Source organism: Phyllostomus discolor, chromosome 8 (genome assembly GCF_004126475.2).
Source record: "Phyllostomus discolor isolate MPI-MPIP mPhyDis1 chromosome 8, mPhyDis1.pri.v3, whole genome shotgun sequence".
Classification (NCBI taxonomy): Eukaryota; Metazoa; Chordata; class Mammalia; order Chiroptera; family Phyllostomidae; genus Phyllostomus; species Phyllostomus discolor.
In genome coordinates, this window is record NC_040910.2 from 92749772 (window position 1) to 92766989 (window position 17218).

Consider the following 17218-nt stretch of genomic DNA (forward strand, 5'->3'; position numbering starts at 1 on the left):
CTAAATAGATTACCTTCAAACATTTAAAGCATAGCTCTGTTCTGTATTTTTGATCACATGAATATTTTTGAAACATAAAAGTAATGTTCAGCCCTGGCTGGCATAGCTCAGTGGATTGAGCGTGGGCTGCGAACCAAAGGGTCTTAGGTTCGATTCGCAGTTAGGGCACATGCCTGGGTTGTGGGCCAGGTCCCCAGTTGGGGCCATGTGAGAGGCAACCACACATTGATGTTTCTCGCTCTCTCTCTTTCACCCTCCCTCCCCCTCTCTAAAAATTTTTTTTAAAAAAGTATTGTTCAGATATGAACAATCCATTAAAAATAGCTCTGTCCATTTCTATAAGCAGCCACTTTAAATATTTTTGTTCAACTTAACCTAAGGACAAATTCCAAAACTGTGGTCATTTTAAAATAGTTTTTGCCAGCAGAATGTTAAAAATGATCCTTTAAAAGGATGTGTATGTGCCCTGGTTGAGTTGCTTAGTTAGTGGGAATGTCATCCCATCCACCCAAAAATTTGTGAGTTCAATTCCCTGTCAGGACACATATGTAGGTTACAGGTTCGATCCCCGGTCAGGGTGTTTACAGGAGGCAACCAATTGATGTCTCTCTCTTTAAAATCAGTAAATATATCCTTGGGTGAGGATTTTAAAAAAATGTGTATGCTGGAACTTCTGTCTTAAATTTTTTTCTGTCTCACAGTTTACCTCTTTTTTCTTCCTTTTTTTTTTTTAGAATAGTCTTATGTATGACTAAAAATAACTATGCAGCTCAAGCTTTTTTTTTTTGTATTCACTTGTACAACTACATACAATCTTTATTTACTATTTGTAGTTTTCAGTATTGAAAACCAAGCTCTGACAAATCCTATTTAGTAGCAAAGAGGTTTTTTTCTTCAGTAGCTGAACCAAATGCTTGTCTGTACTGTACATAAGATGTTGATACTCTTTAAGAATTCAAGTTGCTTAAAGATAGATATGTTTCTAAGCACTAAGCAGATAACGTTTGTACATTATGACCCATTCTGCTATATTTTGGCAAAGTCCAAGACTTGAAAGCTCAAAATGCTAGTTAATTCCTTCCCTGTGTCTTTTTAACAAAATTTCTTGTCAGATTTCTCCTTATGCTTTAAGAACTACAGATGAGATGTAAAACTGTGAAAAACAGTGAACATTTTGAAATGTTCTAGAAGGAATTATATGGTAACTATCTTGACCTCGATACCAGTAGCATATTATGTACACAGATGTATGTATTTGTTAATTAACTTGAGGTGACTTGAAATAGTGCCAGCTGCTTATTCAAGGTATAAATTTAACATGTTTCTAAAACCAAAATAACAATATGTCCTGACAATTTTTTAATGATTTTATCAAAATAATGCCTGAGACAGAACTGTTACAATCTGAATTGTTAAAAAATATTTGGAGTATATGTTGGTCATTGTAGGTTTTTAAGAAATCTAGAGGTAGAACATCCACTTTAATCTACAGGATAGTTAGAAAGGCAGTTGAGCTATACTCAAACCATTTGGCGTAAATAACCTTTGAAATATTACAGTTTTCAGAGAAGAATTGACATTTAGTAGGAACCCTTATCTCTCAGGCATGTTAAGTGGAAAGGTCCAGGCTTTGCTTCACAAGGTATTAAAGGTATATTGCTCTTTAGCTAGTTCAAGATGGTTCCTCACATCCCCAAGAACATGTGATTAAGAGTGATTAAGAATGCAGAAATCCAAAGGGCACACTGAGTTATCTGCAGGTTTCCATATAAAGAAAAACAAGAGAAAGGAAGAGAACCCAACATGGATTTGGCTTATGGCAAAAGAGAAATTTAATTGTTTTGAATGTGTTCCTGAGTCATTTATTCTGTTATTCTCTAGTTTTCAATATCTCTCTGTTTATACTCTAGGAGAGTTATCAATCCTGGGCTGAAAACTGAAGAACTCTTATTCACAGTCTGCAGCTATGACTAAAAAGTCTGTTTCAGATTGATAGAAACTCATTATTTGGGGGTAGTTTTATGTTTTCTTCCAGACCAACCAACAGAACTGTGTCAAGAATGACCTGTTGTGAAGTTAAAAGGTTGATGTTTTAAAGACTTCCTTATTTTGCCACTACCTACCAGAGGGGAAAAAAATAATTTTAACTGATACATTTAAATAATGCCTAAACCATGTAGTATTTTACAGGCTTGCATTCAGAATGCAGTTCTGTTCTCTTTGTTTGTTTGTTTTCTTGAGTAAATCTGTATTTTCGACCAACAATCTTAACAAAAACCACCTAGTCCTTAATAGTGTAACTGTGAATGGCACTACCATCTATTCAGTTGTACAAACCACAAACTTTTCCTTGTAGTCATCAAAAACTGTCTTGTGTACTTCAGTTATGTTCGTTTCTACCTTTTCTGGCCTGACCTTAGTCTAAATTAGCATTATCCAATGCCATATAGATATTAGATAAAAACTTTATCTGGGTGGGCCACTGCAACGTACTCCTAATTTGGTCTCTACTTCAGTGTGTTCCTGATAGCTTAAAACCTTTCATGGCTGCTGCTTGCTCTGAAGATACACGCCAAGTCATATGTGACCTGCTCCCTGCCTCCTTCTCCACAAGCCTCAGAATGGGCCTCTTAGCCTCTTAGTCATTGAGTTGTTTGAAAGCCCAGTGGTTATTCTTGCCTGGAGGGCTCCCCCAAACTTCCATGTAAACCCTTGCTTCAGATCAGGTCTTCCTAATGAGCTTTGTGAGCCTCAAAGGAAATTGCAAAAGCCATTTTGAAATTTGTAAAATACAAATTGTAAGGAATGATTGATAAAATACCTATGTACTCTGGAAGAGTCACATCCAAAATGAACTAAGGTTTGCAAGAGAAAAAAAATGCTTACAGCAACAAGGATTTTTAAGTATACTTCTGGCAAGAGCAAAGGTATATGAGAAAGAGTAGAGTGTTTAGTACTTAACCTTTATCTCCCTTCTGTCCCAACCTACCCCCAATAAAAAGAAATAAGCTTAAAGGGTCTTTGAGATCTAAAATATGCATATGATGCAATTAAAATCTGAGATAGTTAACTGATTTAAAATCTCCAAATCCAAATGAATTACATTCTGGTTGCTGAAAGAACTTGCAGATAAGATTTCAGAAATGCTGGGGGAAAACTGAAAGGTGCTAGAAAAATGGAAATGCATAACTTTCCCAGTTTTTATAGTTTTAAAAAGGTCCTAGAAACTACTAACAAAATTACTTCACTTACTAAACAAAAGCATTAGAAACCAGCAGTTTCACTAAAGCACTATTGAGTAAACTAATTCGATTATCTATCTCTACACTAGTTATGAGATACAAAAACTTTGACCTTAAGCCCTCTGTCTACCAAGAAACATGCTTGACTAAACATAATTAGTTTGATCAGCCCTCTAAAGTGATGAATAACAGTGCAGTGCTTATACAAGAGGAAGTGGCTGAAATCAATCTCTACAGTTTATTTTGACAGCACTGATGAACTGATTGTAGAAATGCATACTCAGCAGGTTATTAAGATTTTATGGCATTCTTATGCTTAAATCATTAATTCAACAAACCAATATTAAGTGCTATATGGCACCAAGGGCAAAAATAGTTTCTTGCATTCAAAGTGAGCACTTCTTTCTGGTGGGAGAGACAGTCAAGTTCTAACAATTGTAGTGTGCTGCATCAAGTACTATGATGGAAGGAAAGCAAAGGGTGGCTTGGGAGCATCAAAGAGGAAGGGGTTACTTGAATCTAATGAAGAGACAGGGAAAGATTTCTTAGCAAGAGACCACTTCTACCAAAGGATATATACATAGGAGTTACTGCATAAGGAAGGAGAATAAAAGATATTCCAGACAGAAGGAATGGTGGGGAGAAGACCCATGAACACCAAGAAGGAGTTGGGAAACAAGCAGCTGAAGATAAAGTGGAGGCACTGTGGTGGGGTTTGGTCCGAGTTCAGACTAGAGTTAAATGTCAGACCACGGAAAACTGTCTTTTGATGTTACCTTGAGGGTCTACGGCCATACCACCCTGAATGCGCCTGATCTCGTCTGATCTTACCTTGAGGAAAATCAACACTACCCCCAAGCAGGGAAGTGTTTTAGTAGTTGGGGTGACTTATTTATTTAGTATTGAATTAATTGGATTGACATTGGTTAATAAAAGAGTTGGGTTAATAACTGGTTAAAAATCATAACCGGAAAGGCTTGATTGGTGGAGGCTATGTCAACCTGGAGGGACATCTCTAATGTTATACTGTAGAACCTTGGCTAGGTCCTATTCTCTTCAACATTAATCCACAAAATCAATGAAGATATGATCTGTATAATCAAAGCAGAAGCCAATGTAAAAAAGGAGTCCAAAACATCTCAAGGGCTGAAACAATGGAAGAAATCTTACAAGATTTCTAAAAGGCACACTGAAGAGGATAATTACTTGTAAAGTGTTATGTTGAGAAAATTGGAGCTCAGTGTCTCCCGAGATTCTTTTCCTTCTGAAATTCCGTGACTCTATTTCCAAAGAACATTGATCCTCCTTTACCTAGGTCTTCTAACTTCTTGAAGTTCATTTACTCGGCAATAACCTACATAAAAGCACCTACTATTCCTGAAACAGTAGGTAAGGTCTTTTTCTCTTTTTTTTATTTTCCCCAGTCTGAGAATTAAAGTAGAAAAGAGTAATTCAAAGCAAGCCAGTCAGAGGAGAAAGCTTACCTCTCCAGGAATGTGTCTTCTCTTTCTACCTCAAGTATAGGGACTACATACACTGCAGGTTTAATCAGATCTAAGACACCAGCAACCATAAGACATCACAAGTTCATGTACACTAAAAGTAAAAAATGCTGCCAAGTACAATTTAGCACTATTGATGTTAAGGCATCACAATTTCAGACATGTTAAAAATGTGGAGAAAGTCACCACAGAATCTATGACTTTTGGTGAAGAGAAATGGTAATGAGCTTCAGTGCTACATTGGTCTTTAAAAAGTATTTCCTTAAAAATTTTACAATGGGGGGTGGGCTGGGATGGGGGTAAAAGGCAGAAAACTGTACTTGAACAACAATTAAAAAAATTTTATAATTACAAAAGGGTAAACCATAAATATATAAGATACTCCACTGATAATCAAAGGTTTTGTGGTTTATAGGCAACTAAATGGATTCATTTGTAGCATTATTTACCATTCTATAAATCCCTGAATCTGCCTAGTTAAATATGTGAGCTGCAGTTTCTCTAAATTGATTGTAGTATAGTAAGATAATCGGACTCAGAGGACGCAGCTCTAAAACTCAAAAGTTCATGAGTAAGTCTTTTTTTCACCAGGGTGTCTGCATTTCCATATGATTGTCAAAATGATTTCATGGGCAAACATTACAACATAGCTTTGAAAAGACTTGCTGACTAGGTGATATGAGGGGAAGAGGCTGGAGTCTCGGATGACTTCCAGGTTTCTGGCTTGAGCAACTCTGGGTGGTGGTGATAATTAACTGAGAGAAGGATTGAAAGAAGAAAAAAGGGGACTTGGAGGAAGATAAGTGTCTGCACTGATCTCCATTACACTCCAGCTATCTTATTGAGGCTAGACATGATCTGCTGTTTTCTGTTGATCAAGATGGATCTGCATGTTGTTCCTCCATTGATGGTTTCAGGATCATAAACAGAGCTGGAAGAGATCTTAAAAATCAGTTCACATATACCTTCTCTATTCATCCCCCAAGTCGGTGTTTGGATACCCCCTTCATACTCTTCCTGCTAAATAAACATCCAAGGAAATTCAATTTTTTAACCTCTCTCAATCTCAATTTCCAAGACTTAAAAACGGAGAATATTATTATCTCAGAGAATTAAATCAGGTAATAGATATGAAGCACAGTGCCTAGCAAGTGTTCAATAAGTCTTTAATAAATATCAGCTTAAAAATAACAATATTGTACAGTTGTGAAGTCAATTTGTGTGCAGTGACTGATAACTTGGAATACATAACATGTAGTATGTGTATTGTTTCATAAGATGTATGTTTCCATTTAAAACTGGGTATATATGCATGTGTTCTGAGACATAATTCGAAATGTATTACTGTGCGTCAGGTGGAAAAAAGAAACGCTTCGACACACATTCATTCTCTTCTTTGCTGATTTTTCATATGAAAGCAGACCTTGTTTTTAAAGAGATCATCCCTTTGTCAAAGCCTTGGAAACTGTTAAGTATGAAACACCGTCTCTGTCAAATATTTTTGTTTCCAGCTCCTAGCACAATGTTTTGTAAACGGAAGGTGCTAACTAAATACGCTACGATTGAACCAGGTACTACAAAAAGTGTGAATAATATAGAGGGTAGTGGTTCTTCATCTTTTCTGGGTGATCGGACCCCTTTGAGAAGTTGAAATTTTGGACCCTCTTTCCGGACCTAACAAGCACTGAAAATTTCTGCAGACTGCAGAGAGAATTCCCGAAGCTCCATCCATTGCGCTCTAACGATCCACTGACCCTAACTTAAGAAACCTGAAATGAAGACCTTTAACTACCGTGTGTGAGGTCGAGAACGAAAGAAGGCTCGTGATTAGATTACTTTTTAAATTCTCTTACAAATCCTAGGATTCCAGAACTTTGGTTCAGAGAGGGCTCAGGCTGAGATGGAAAGAAGAGTACAGTCTGTTCCGGCCAAAGAATAATGGGGATAACTATAACATTCATTTTACCTACGTTAAGTCATTTGAATGCCAGCATAATCCTGTAAAGACGAAACTGCAGCTCAAAAGGGCTTAATGACAGCGGTTAGGGTGAGGAAAATGCACTCCCGACACAGTTCCAAAAACACACTTCGGAGGTGAGAGTGGGCGGGGCAAACAGCGGGGGAGGAAGGGGCGGGGCCGCGCACGCGCACCGTTGCATCAGTGCCGACGTCCCTGGGTTTCCTCTCACAACCACTCTTCCCTTCAATCCAGTACGGTGGCCGACGGGAGCCAGACGCTGGGGATGAATGAAGGTGCTGGGTGCAGGTTGAAACACTCTCCTCCGCTTTCTGTTCCCTTCAGTCTGGGTTCGGCCCTGGTGCGCTGTCCCCGTCCAGCCCTCATCGCACCGCTGACCTGATTGGTCCTGGCGTCAGGCTTCTTGGTGCTCGGGTCGACTCGGGGCACAGCTAGGGTCTGGGAATCCAGGTTATCGCCTAGGCCCAATTTCGGACCGCGCTGTCTATTTCTACCGCGCTCCGCCTTTGGGACGCGGAATCCGGGTGGGGTCCCGGGAGGTTGGAGGGTAGATCTTCAGGTACGAAGCTTCCGCTTCTCAGGCCTCAGCGCGTTACCCCGTCCCTGTCTGCACCCCGCCTGACTCTTCGCAGCCAGAGGGACTGGTTGGTTGTCGTTACCCCAGGGGCGAGACCTATGAGTGCACAGGGCACCTCTGCTCCTTCAGCCCGCCCCTGTGTTAAAAGGCCAACTCCTCTTGCCTAAAAGCAAAGCGGCGTTTCTGTCCACAGACTGTTACCCATGATGGCATTGGCTCACTGGTCCCTGTTTTTTTTTTTTTTTTTTTTCCTCCTCATTGCTCCTGAGGACAGAGAAGTGCCCAAGTGGGACTCATCATTCTCCTATAGCTGGGTATTATTATTATTATTATTATTATTATTATTATTAAACCCAGAGTATATAGGATAGTATTAAAGCCTCCAGAGTTCTGAATCTGGCATTGATTTTGACTGCCAAGGAGATTACAAGTGCTGGCTTTTGGAGGGTGGAAAGAGAAGCCTACCATTCTTTACATAGGTTGGGCAGTCATGTGAAACTAAGGAGGCGCAGAAGAGGAGCATTCTTTTACTATGCCATTCATTTATTTTTATTTTACCTTATGGCATTCATGTGACTGGTGTAATGGAGAAAGCCTTGGACTGGGGTATAGTAGATGAGGATTCAGCCTTGGCTTTTGCTGCTAACTAGAAGTCCCATGGACTTCTTACTTAATCTCTCTACTTCATATTCCTTTGCAGAATAAGAGTATTAGGACAGGAGGTCCCTAAGGCTAGAAGAGACATTAATAAACTGTTTTCTTTCTCATTTGCCAGATAGCAGTAGAAACATAGGGAGACTTTAATTATGCTGGGAACCCATTGTCATCATAGGGGCTTATTACAGATAGACCACATTTTCCAGGGTATTTAAAAAGAGGGGTGCTCGAATGTGGGTGTTACACCCCTGCTTTTACTTGTTTTTATCATTAGGATCAGCGGTGATAATGACTGAGTGTACAAGCCTCCAGTTTGTAAGTCCTTTTGCTTTTGAGGCAATGCAGAAGGTGGATGTTGTGCGTTTGGCATCATTAAGTGATCCAGAATTAAGACTTCTCTTGCCCTGCTTGGTGCGGATGGCGCTTTGTGCCCCTGCTGACCAGAGCCAAAGCTGGGCCCAGGATAAAAAACTCATCCTTCGCCTTCTCTCTGGAGTGGAAGCTGTCAACTCCATTGTCGCGTTATTGTCTGTGGACTTTCATGCCTTGGAACAGGATGCCAGCAAAGAACAGCAGCTTAGGTAATGTTATGTTACACAATATGTGCATTGGGATATTTACTTGGATTGGCCAAAGAAGAAGGAATCAAATATTTCTTGGAGCTTTTTGGGCTTTCACTGGATATACTTCTCCAGGAAAGAGAACATTGAGAGCCTAAACTTTGGGGAGCATTTTACTTAGTTTTTTTTCTATTTATAATTAAAATTATTTTGAATTCCATATTATAAAATGTTGCATAGAGAAGTTTGACTATATATACACTAATGTATTTGGGCTAAACTGATTAGGCCAGTTACTCTTGGTGGGAACTGGGTAGGGTAAGGTCCCCTCCAGTAGAAAGATTTATTGGAATCAGCTGAGACGTTTTTTAAAGCTTACATTGATTCCCCCAAATTCTGGGCAGATGTTTTATTTTTCCCTGCTTGTTGTGAATCCAGTAGTGAGCCACTGTTGTTAGTGGAAGTGGGTGTTACCTATCATTTATGATGGAGTCTTTCCATTGGTTGTGAATTCCTGAAAGAGACAAACTAAATAGTATTTCAGAAGTAATACATTCGTGAAATGTATGAAAAGAATCCATACATTCTTTTGTAGATTATTTCAATAAAAGGTAACTTTTCTGCTATCGTTTCTATGCCACTGTTCTCTTAATTGCTATTCTACACGTTTGTACTTTTTTAGGCATAAACTTGGAGGAGGCACTGGAGAGAGCATCCTGGTGTCACAGCTTCAGCACGGTCTGACGTTAGAGTTTGAACACAGTGATTCACCTCGTCGATTGCGTCTTGTGCTTAGTGAGCTGTTGGCAATTATGAACAAGGTACATTTATTTTATTTTTTTAAACCTACTGTAACTTTTTTTATTGTTGTGGAGTTACAATTGTCCCCACTTTCCCCATTACTCTCCCACCCTACCCACCCCCACCTCCCACATTCAATTCTCCCTCCCTCCTTACCAGCCACCCCGTGTCTTTGTTGGTGGGTCCTTTATATATGTTCCTGATGACCCTTCCCCTTCTTTGCCCTGTTACCCCCCTCTCCCCTCCCCCTTGGTTGCTGTCAGTTTGTTCTTTATTTCCATGTCTCTGGTTCTATTTTGCTTGTTTGTTTTGTTGACTAGGTTCCACTTATAGGTGAGATCATATGGTATTTGTCTATCACCTCCTGGCTTACTTCGCTTAGCATAATGCTCTCCAGTTCCACCCATCCTGTCATGAAGGGTAGGAGCTCCTTCTTCCTTTCTGCTGTGTAGTGTTCCATCATGTAAATGTACCATAGTTTTTTAATCCACTCATTTACTGATGGGCACTTAGGCTGTTTCCAGCACTTGGCTATTGTAAATTGTGCTGCTATGAACATTGGGTGCATAGGTTCTTTTGAATTGGTGTTTCAGGATTCGTAGGGTATAATCCCAGCAATGGAATTGCTGGGTCAAAGGTACATTTATTTTAATCACAGCTCAAAATGTGCATGATTTGATGTCTACATATAGAGGTAAAAAAAGAGGCAAGAAAGCAGACAGGAAGCGTCCTCTTCTACACATATTTCTATTTGTTACGTGTTTGCCACTCTAAGGCTTAAAAGGATGAATGCCTGCCTTAACGGCTTTCTTTCTCTTATTACTGTTTTCTTTCCTTTATGCGTATTCTGTATTTTCCATCATAGGAATTTTTTTAGTATGGAGTTCCTACAATGGCTTCTTCATACATAAGATTACCAAATTTGATAATACTTTTAAAGGATACAGTTTCTCCCATAAAATGTGTTGTATAGCTGAAAAATGTACACAGTTCCTTCAGACACCGAATGAGCTCTGACTACCTGCTACATAGCAGCGCGTAGGGAATGTCAGAGCTGTATCGATGTAGGGTGGTTGGCTATCCTCACTCATCAGATGACTGAATTGTTCCACGCGGTAATGAAGACTGTTCAACTTCTCATTTCACCAAAATGATATATTATTTTAGGTCATGGACTCTTGGGTAAAATTATGGTTAGTTGAAACTCTAAATTTTAAATTTGTGAATGTCAGAGGTCTACCACGTAAAGAACTAAATGGGCTCTTCATACTAAGACGGCTTAAATGAGATGAGGCCCAGAATTTTAGAGGAAAAGTTATGTTCGCCTTGGTGGGTGTGGCTCAGTGGACTGAGTGCTGGCCTGTGACCCAAAGGGTTGCCAGTTTGATTCCCAGCCAGGGCACATAACTGTGTTGAGGGCTGGGTGCCCAGTTGGGGGTGCGTGAGGGGCAACCAATGGATGTATCTCTCACACGTCAATGTTTCTCTCCCTCCCTTTATCCCTCCCTTGCCCCCTCTCTAAAAATAAATAAATAAAATTTTAAAAAGTTATTTACTGTTAGAATTTCAAGGTCACTTATAATAAATAAAGTTTAGTTTTATAAATTGTGAGAAAAAAACTAAATTATGGTTTTAAATAAAATACTTGGTGAGGGGTGGGGGGGTGTTCATCTGTTTTAGGTAGTTTTTTTTTTTAAAGATTTTATTTATTTATTTTTAGAGAGGGAAGGAAGGGAGAGGGAGAGAGAGAAACATCAATGTGCGGGTGTTGGGGGTTATAGCCTGCAACCCAGGCATGTACCCTGGCTGGGAATCGAACCTGTGACACTTTGGTTCGCAGCCTGCGCTCAATCCACTAAGCTATGCCAGCCAGGGTGCTGTTTTAGGTAGTTTTTTAGGATAGGTTACAAATATTTAAAAAATTTCTTTCAATCACTATTATTTTCTTCTACTCTTTTATACTGTACTGAAAGTCTTTAATTTTAGCCAATATTTTCCCCACATCTTTTTCTCTGGCCTCACTTGATTGCTCTAATAAAATAATTGCCCCTTCTCTCATGGGGGGTCCCCAACTTTTCAGCTCAGCACTCTTCAGCATGTGGGAAATGTGGTGATGAAACTACAATAGGAAAATTTTTAAAAACTTAGTATTTTTATTAACTTTTTATTCTTTGTTTTTTTCCTAGTTCATTTGGAATTGAACATGAATTTATATTTGTTATACTGCTTTAAGTTTACAGTTTTTTTGCCTTTTTTTCAGCTACAACTTAATGTAGGTAGCATTTCTAGTCAATTTCTTTGGTTTCCCTTATCTTTAATTCCAGATATCTCCAAATATTTATATACACATAAATTATTGAGACCTATATACCATGTCTGAATAATTAATGTGACTGCCAATTGGTTAAATTGGTTCAACTTAATGGAATACTACATATTCTGATACAGTAAATATATATACACACTTTATTTTTCTATTATTTATTTATTTTTTTAAAAGATTGTATTTATTTTAGAGAGGGGAAGGGAGGGAGAAAGAGAGGGAGACAAATATCAACATGTGGTTGCTTGTCATGCGCCCCCTACTGGGGACCTGGCCTGCACCCCAGGCATGAGCCCAAACTGGGAATCTAACCGACAGTGCTTTTCATCCACAGGCCTGCACTCAATCCACTGATCCACACCAGCCAGGGCATATATATTTTAAGTTAAAAAATTTTTTATTAATTTTTTTGAGAGAGAACACTGATTTGTTGTTTCACTTATTTATGCATCCACTGGTTGATTCTTGTATGTGCCCTGACCGGGGATCAGACCTGCAACCTTGTTGCATCGGGATGATGCTCTAACCAACTGAGGAACCTGGCCAGGGCCTGATGCAGTACACAAATATTTTTTTTTAATATATTTTATTGATTATGCTATTACAGTTGTCCCATTTCCCCCTTCACTCCCCTCCACCCTGTGCCCCCTCTCCCACCCACATTCCCCCCCTTTAGTCCATGTCCATGTGTCATACTTATGAGTTCTTTAGCTTCTACATTTCCCATACTATTCTTGCCCTCCCCCTATCTATTTTCAACCTACATTCTATGCTACTTATTCTCTATACCTTTTCCCCCTCTCTCCTCCTCCCACCCCTACTGCTAGCCCCGCCATGTGCCCTCTATTTCTGTGGCTCTGTTCCTATTCTAGTTGTTTACTTAGTTTCTTTTGGTTTTGCTTTAGGTGTGGTTGTTAATAATTGTGAGTTTGCTGTCCTTTTACTATACATGTCTTTTCTTTATCTTCTTTTCTTAGATAAGTCCCTTTAGCATTTCATATAGTAAGGGCTTGGTGATGATGAACTCCTTTAATTTGACCTTATCTGAAAAGCACTTTATCTTCTCTTCCATTCTAAATGAGAGCTTTGCTGGATAGAGCAATCTGGGATGTAGGTCCTTGTCTTTCATGACTTGGAATATTTCTTTCCAGCCCCTTCTTGCCTGTAAGGTCTCTTTGGAGAAATCAGCTGACAGTCTGATGGGAACTCCTTTGTAGGTGACTGTCCCCTTATCTCTTGCTGCTTCTAGGATTCTTTCCTTCGTTTTTACCTTGGCTAATGTAATTATGATGTGCCTCGGTGTGTTTCTTCTTGGGTCCAACTTCTTTGGGGCTCTCTGAGCTTCTTGGATTTCTTGGAAGACTGTTTCCTTTGCCAGATTGGGGAAGTTCTCCTTTATTATTTGTTCAAATAACTTTTCCACTTGTTGGTCCTCCCCTTCTGGTACCCCTATAATTCGGATGTTGGAACGTTTAAAGGTGTCCTCGATGGTCTTAAGCTTTTCTTCGATTTTTTGAATTCTTATTTCATCATGCTCTCCTGCTTGGTTGATTCTATCTTCCTTCTGGTCCACTGTGTTGTTTTGAGACTCAGATTCCTTCCTTTCACTATTGGCTCTCCTCCGTGTGTCTTCCTGCATCCCTTTTATGGTAATCTGCATTTTTTCATGTAATTTGCATCCAAAATCAACCAGTTCCGTGAGCTTCCTGATCACCAGTGTTTTGAACTGTGCATTTGATAGATTGGCTATTTCTTGGTCACTCAAAAGGATGAGTCCTGGGGGACTGATCTGTTCTGCTGGCAACATGTCTTCTGTCTTTCCCTGTCTCTCCTATTATTTTACTTATTTATTTATTTATTTTTCCCCCGGTCTGGTCGCTCTTGTTACGGTGGGGGGCGGAGCCTTAGGTGTTCCCCGGGGCTGGGCACCCCAGTCGCTAGCTTGTGACGTTATATGTGGGGGTGGGGCGGGAGCGGGGACTGGAGGGATCAATGGCAACCCTTCTGTTCTCCTGGAGTCAGACACTTCCCTGGGCTTCTGGGCCGTGAGCTCTGCTCTGGTCCACAATCGCTGCCCCACTGATTCCCCCAGCCGCTGCTTGCGTACTCAGGGATCACCGCTGCACCGCTGAGCTCTTGCGTCCCGGATTGCTGTCGCGCCGATTTTGCGCCAAATTTCCCCTGACCTATGCGCGCCTGCGACCCGCGCCAGCCCTGCGCCCGCTCGCTCGTCCCCTACCAGTCTGGATGTACGGGTCTACTTCAACTTCTTGGCTGTCCGACTTCCATTTAGATAAATCCTCTGACAGTTCTGATATTATGACTGCAAATCATTGTTGTAAATTATTGTTGTTCTGTTCTTGGTTGTGCGAGGAGGTACGGTGCGTACACCTATTCCTCCATCTTGCCGGAAGTCAAGAAAGAGACACAGTACACAAATATTAATGACATATTAAGAGACATGGTGTGTAAGCTCAACAAATAATTATAAAATTAATATGGGATTTAATTACCTGAATTTAATAGTTCATCTTTTCTTTCTGATGAAAGGTATCTGAGTCCAGCGGAGAATTTTTCATCAAGTCATCTGAACTGTTTGAGAGTCCAGTGTATTTAGAGGAAGCTGCAGATGTCCTTTGTATTTTACAAGCAGGTACTGTGATGAGTGCTAAGATACATTTTAGATACATTATTGTTAAATGATACTGTATAACTTCTTAACATGGAAAGTACCTTAAAAGGTTAAGTCAAAAATGAGTAATAGTAGGACAGTGATTAAGTAAATTATATTTCATAGTATGGAATATTATACAGCCAATAAATGGTATAGTCGAAAAAATTTAATGATTTTGGGAAATGTTCACAATATGTTAAAACCAAAAAAAGCAAAGAACAAAATGGTTCATAGAGTATAATCCCACTTTTGTTAAACATTAAAATAAAATATTTCAGATTATTAGCTGACTGATGGGATGAGAGCTAGTTTTGTAACAGGTATGTACGGTCACATTTTAAGGTTGGCAGTGGCTGGGCTTGGTGGCAGCTCGTCTATCATTCCAGGTCCTGGAGAGGCTCAGGCCAGTGGATTGTGGGTCCCTGAGGCCTGGGAAACACAGCTCTGGGTAGAGCAGCCATCCGCACTGGGCCTGGCACAAGTGCGGGGCTCCTGGGAGGCTCTGGGGGTACCCTGTTGTTTAAAGAGTGGAGACCCAGCTCAGGCTGAACACGGAGCAGTTCACACTCCCCATGCTGGACAGTGGCAGGACCCCACCTGCAAGTGATGCCACGAGTTCCGCCCGGGCATCCAGAGTCCTGGTCTCTTTTCTTTAACTGCCCTTTTCAGGATTTCATTTTTAAAAATCACTATTCCCCAGCATTATATTTACACACAGTGGACCATCTGATATCACTAGTGGGGCAGTGTACACACTACTGTTAAAAAAAAAGATATGGCAGATAAAAATGCAAAGAAGATTTTAATGAAAATAACTCTTTGCCGCACTGTAGCGGTGGCAGTGTTCTCTGTTGTGGTAATACAGTTGCCACTGGCCACGTGTGGTTATGGGTCACTTGAATGTGGCTGATATGACTGAAGAACTAAACTGTTTTTACACTTTATTTAATTTAAATTTAAATAGCCACATGTGGTTGGTGGCTGTCCTAGTGGACAGTTCAGCTCTAGACTATGAAAATAAAATGCCTTAATTTAAGTGCTCTTAAGTGTCATCAGTAAAATATCAAGGTGTTTAATGTATAATGCACTGAAATATCACTCCCTGGTAGTAGCGTCGACTTTGTTTTCTCGTAGAGCTCCCCTCCCTGCTTCCTATAGTTGATGTAGCCGAAGCCTTGCTGCATGTCAGAAACGGTGCCTGGTTCTTGTGTCTGTTGGTGGCCAATGTTCCTGATAGTTTCAATGAAGGTAAATATGATTTAAAAATGGGATACTGAAGAGATTTACCTGGGCATGTAAGGACCTATTTTTGAGCTGTTAAAAAATACTTATGGGGTTTTATTTGATATTTTACCTTTTGGAAGTTTATTAGTGAGTACTAATTGTAGAAATGTTGAGTTTAGAGATTTCTAAATTGTTTTGAGATTAACAATTTAAGTACAGCGAATATGTAGCAAAAATTTGTTTGTCGTTAGTTGCCAGTGCTGTCATAGGACAGCAAGAAGCACCGAAGAACTGGAAGATACGATCTTATGTTCAGGGAACAAAGGGGAGAGAAGACACGTCTGTGCCATAGTCCGAGAGCAACCTGTGCGCGGTGCGCGCTGTGTGTGGTCGGGAGCCCAGCAGTTACACCTTTGCTTTTCAGCCTTCTTGCTGTCAGTTCACAGGGCAGTGTAGGGAGGACACTGAGAAAAATCAACTGAAATTTTGACATCTATTGCAAACTACTAGTGATTGAGAATTATTATTTGGGTCTGAATGATATAAAAATGAAAACATTTATTGAGCAAGGTAATTTGTGAATTGGGAGCCAGAGAGGAAAAAGCATTGGACTTGGGGTTGTAATTTCTGGGCTTGTTACGTACTCTGTGTGATTTCCATGAAGATATTTAACTTCTCATCTGTAAAGTGGGGATATTGATAATATTTTCCTCATATTTCTGAGAGATTTATTGAACATCACATGATATGCGAAAGCTGTTTGGAAGCTGTGTCCTTGCTGATTTTCTGTGTGCTTCTTCTATCAGTCACTGAGAGAAGGGTGTTGGTGCCTGCAGACATTGGTGCGTTTGTGTATTTCTCCTCTCAGGCTGACAGTTTTGCTTCATGCATTTTGAAGCTGTTATTGGGTCCATGTACATTTAGGATTGTTGTAGCTTTTTGATGAATCGAGCCTTTTTTTTTTTTTTTTAAATATTTTATTTATTTATTTTTAGGGAGGGAAGGGAGGGAGAGAGAGAGAGAGAGAAACATCAATGTGCGGTTGCTGGGGGTTATGGCCTGCAACCCAGGAATGTACCCTGGCTGGGAATCGAACCTGGGACACTTTGGTTCCCAGCCCGCGCTCAATCCACTGAGCTATGCCAGCCAGGGCGAGCCTTTTTCTTTTTCATTATGGAGTGGTCTTCTTTATCCCAAGTCTATGTTATCTGATAATTAACACAGCTGTATCAGTTTTCTTTCACTTAAGTATTTGCATGGTATATAGGTTTTTCCAATTAAAAAATTTTTAATCTGTCTGTTTCATTATATTTAAGGCGGGTTTCTTGTTGATGGGTTTTTTTATGGACAGGTAGGTTTTTAAAAAATTCAGTGGCAATCTGCCTTTTGAATTGGCCTATTTAGATTATTTATGTAGATGATTTAATGTGATTATTGTGGTGGTTAGATTTAAGTCTGTCATCTTGCTGTTTGTTTTCTACTTGTTCCTTCCATTTTTTCATTTTCCTTTTTTTATTTGGATTGAAACTTTTTACAATTACATTTTATCTCACTGCTCTTTTTTTTTTTGAAAATATGTTTCAGAGACACTCATATAGCATACTTTTTTTTAAAAGATTTTATTTATTTACTTTTAGACAGAGGGGACAAGAAAGAGAATGAGAGGGTGAATAATATCAA

General features: G+C 39.7%; 1 protein-coding gene across 3 annotated transcripts in view; it reads left to right on the forward strand.

The window, feature by feature from the left end:
- The first annotated feature begins 6907 nt into the window (after positions 1–6907).
- Positions 6908–17218, forward strand: part of INTS2 (integrator complex subunit 2) — a 47435-nt gene continuing 37124 nt past the window's right edge. Inside the window, exons 1-5 of one of the 3 annotated variants that reach the window (XM_036033597.1) lie at positions 6908–6997; positions 8231–8537; positions 9199–9337; positions 14191–14293; positions 15449–15562. In XM_036033597.1, coding sequence (XP_035889490.1) covers positions 6988–6997; positions 8231–8537; positions 9199–9337; positions 14191–14293; positions 15449–15562 — 673 coding nt within the window. In that variant the 5' untranslated portion in view covers positions 6908–6987. Of the gene's footprint in view, positions 7011–7056; positions 7282–8230; positions 8538–9198; positions 9338–14190; positions 14294–15448; positions 15563–17218 lie in introns of those variants that run through there. The other 2 variants (XM_028519364.2, XM_036033598.1) reach the window with 2 other exon arrangements.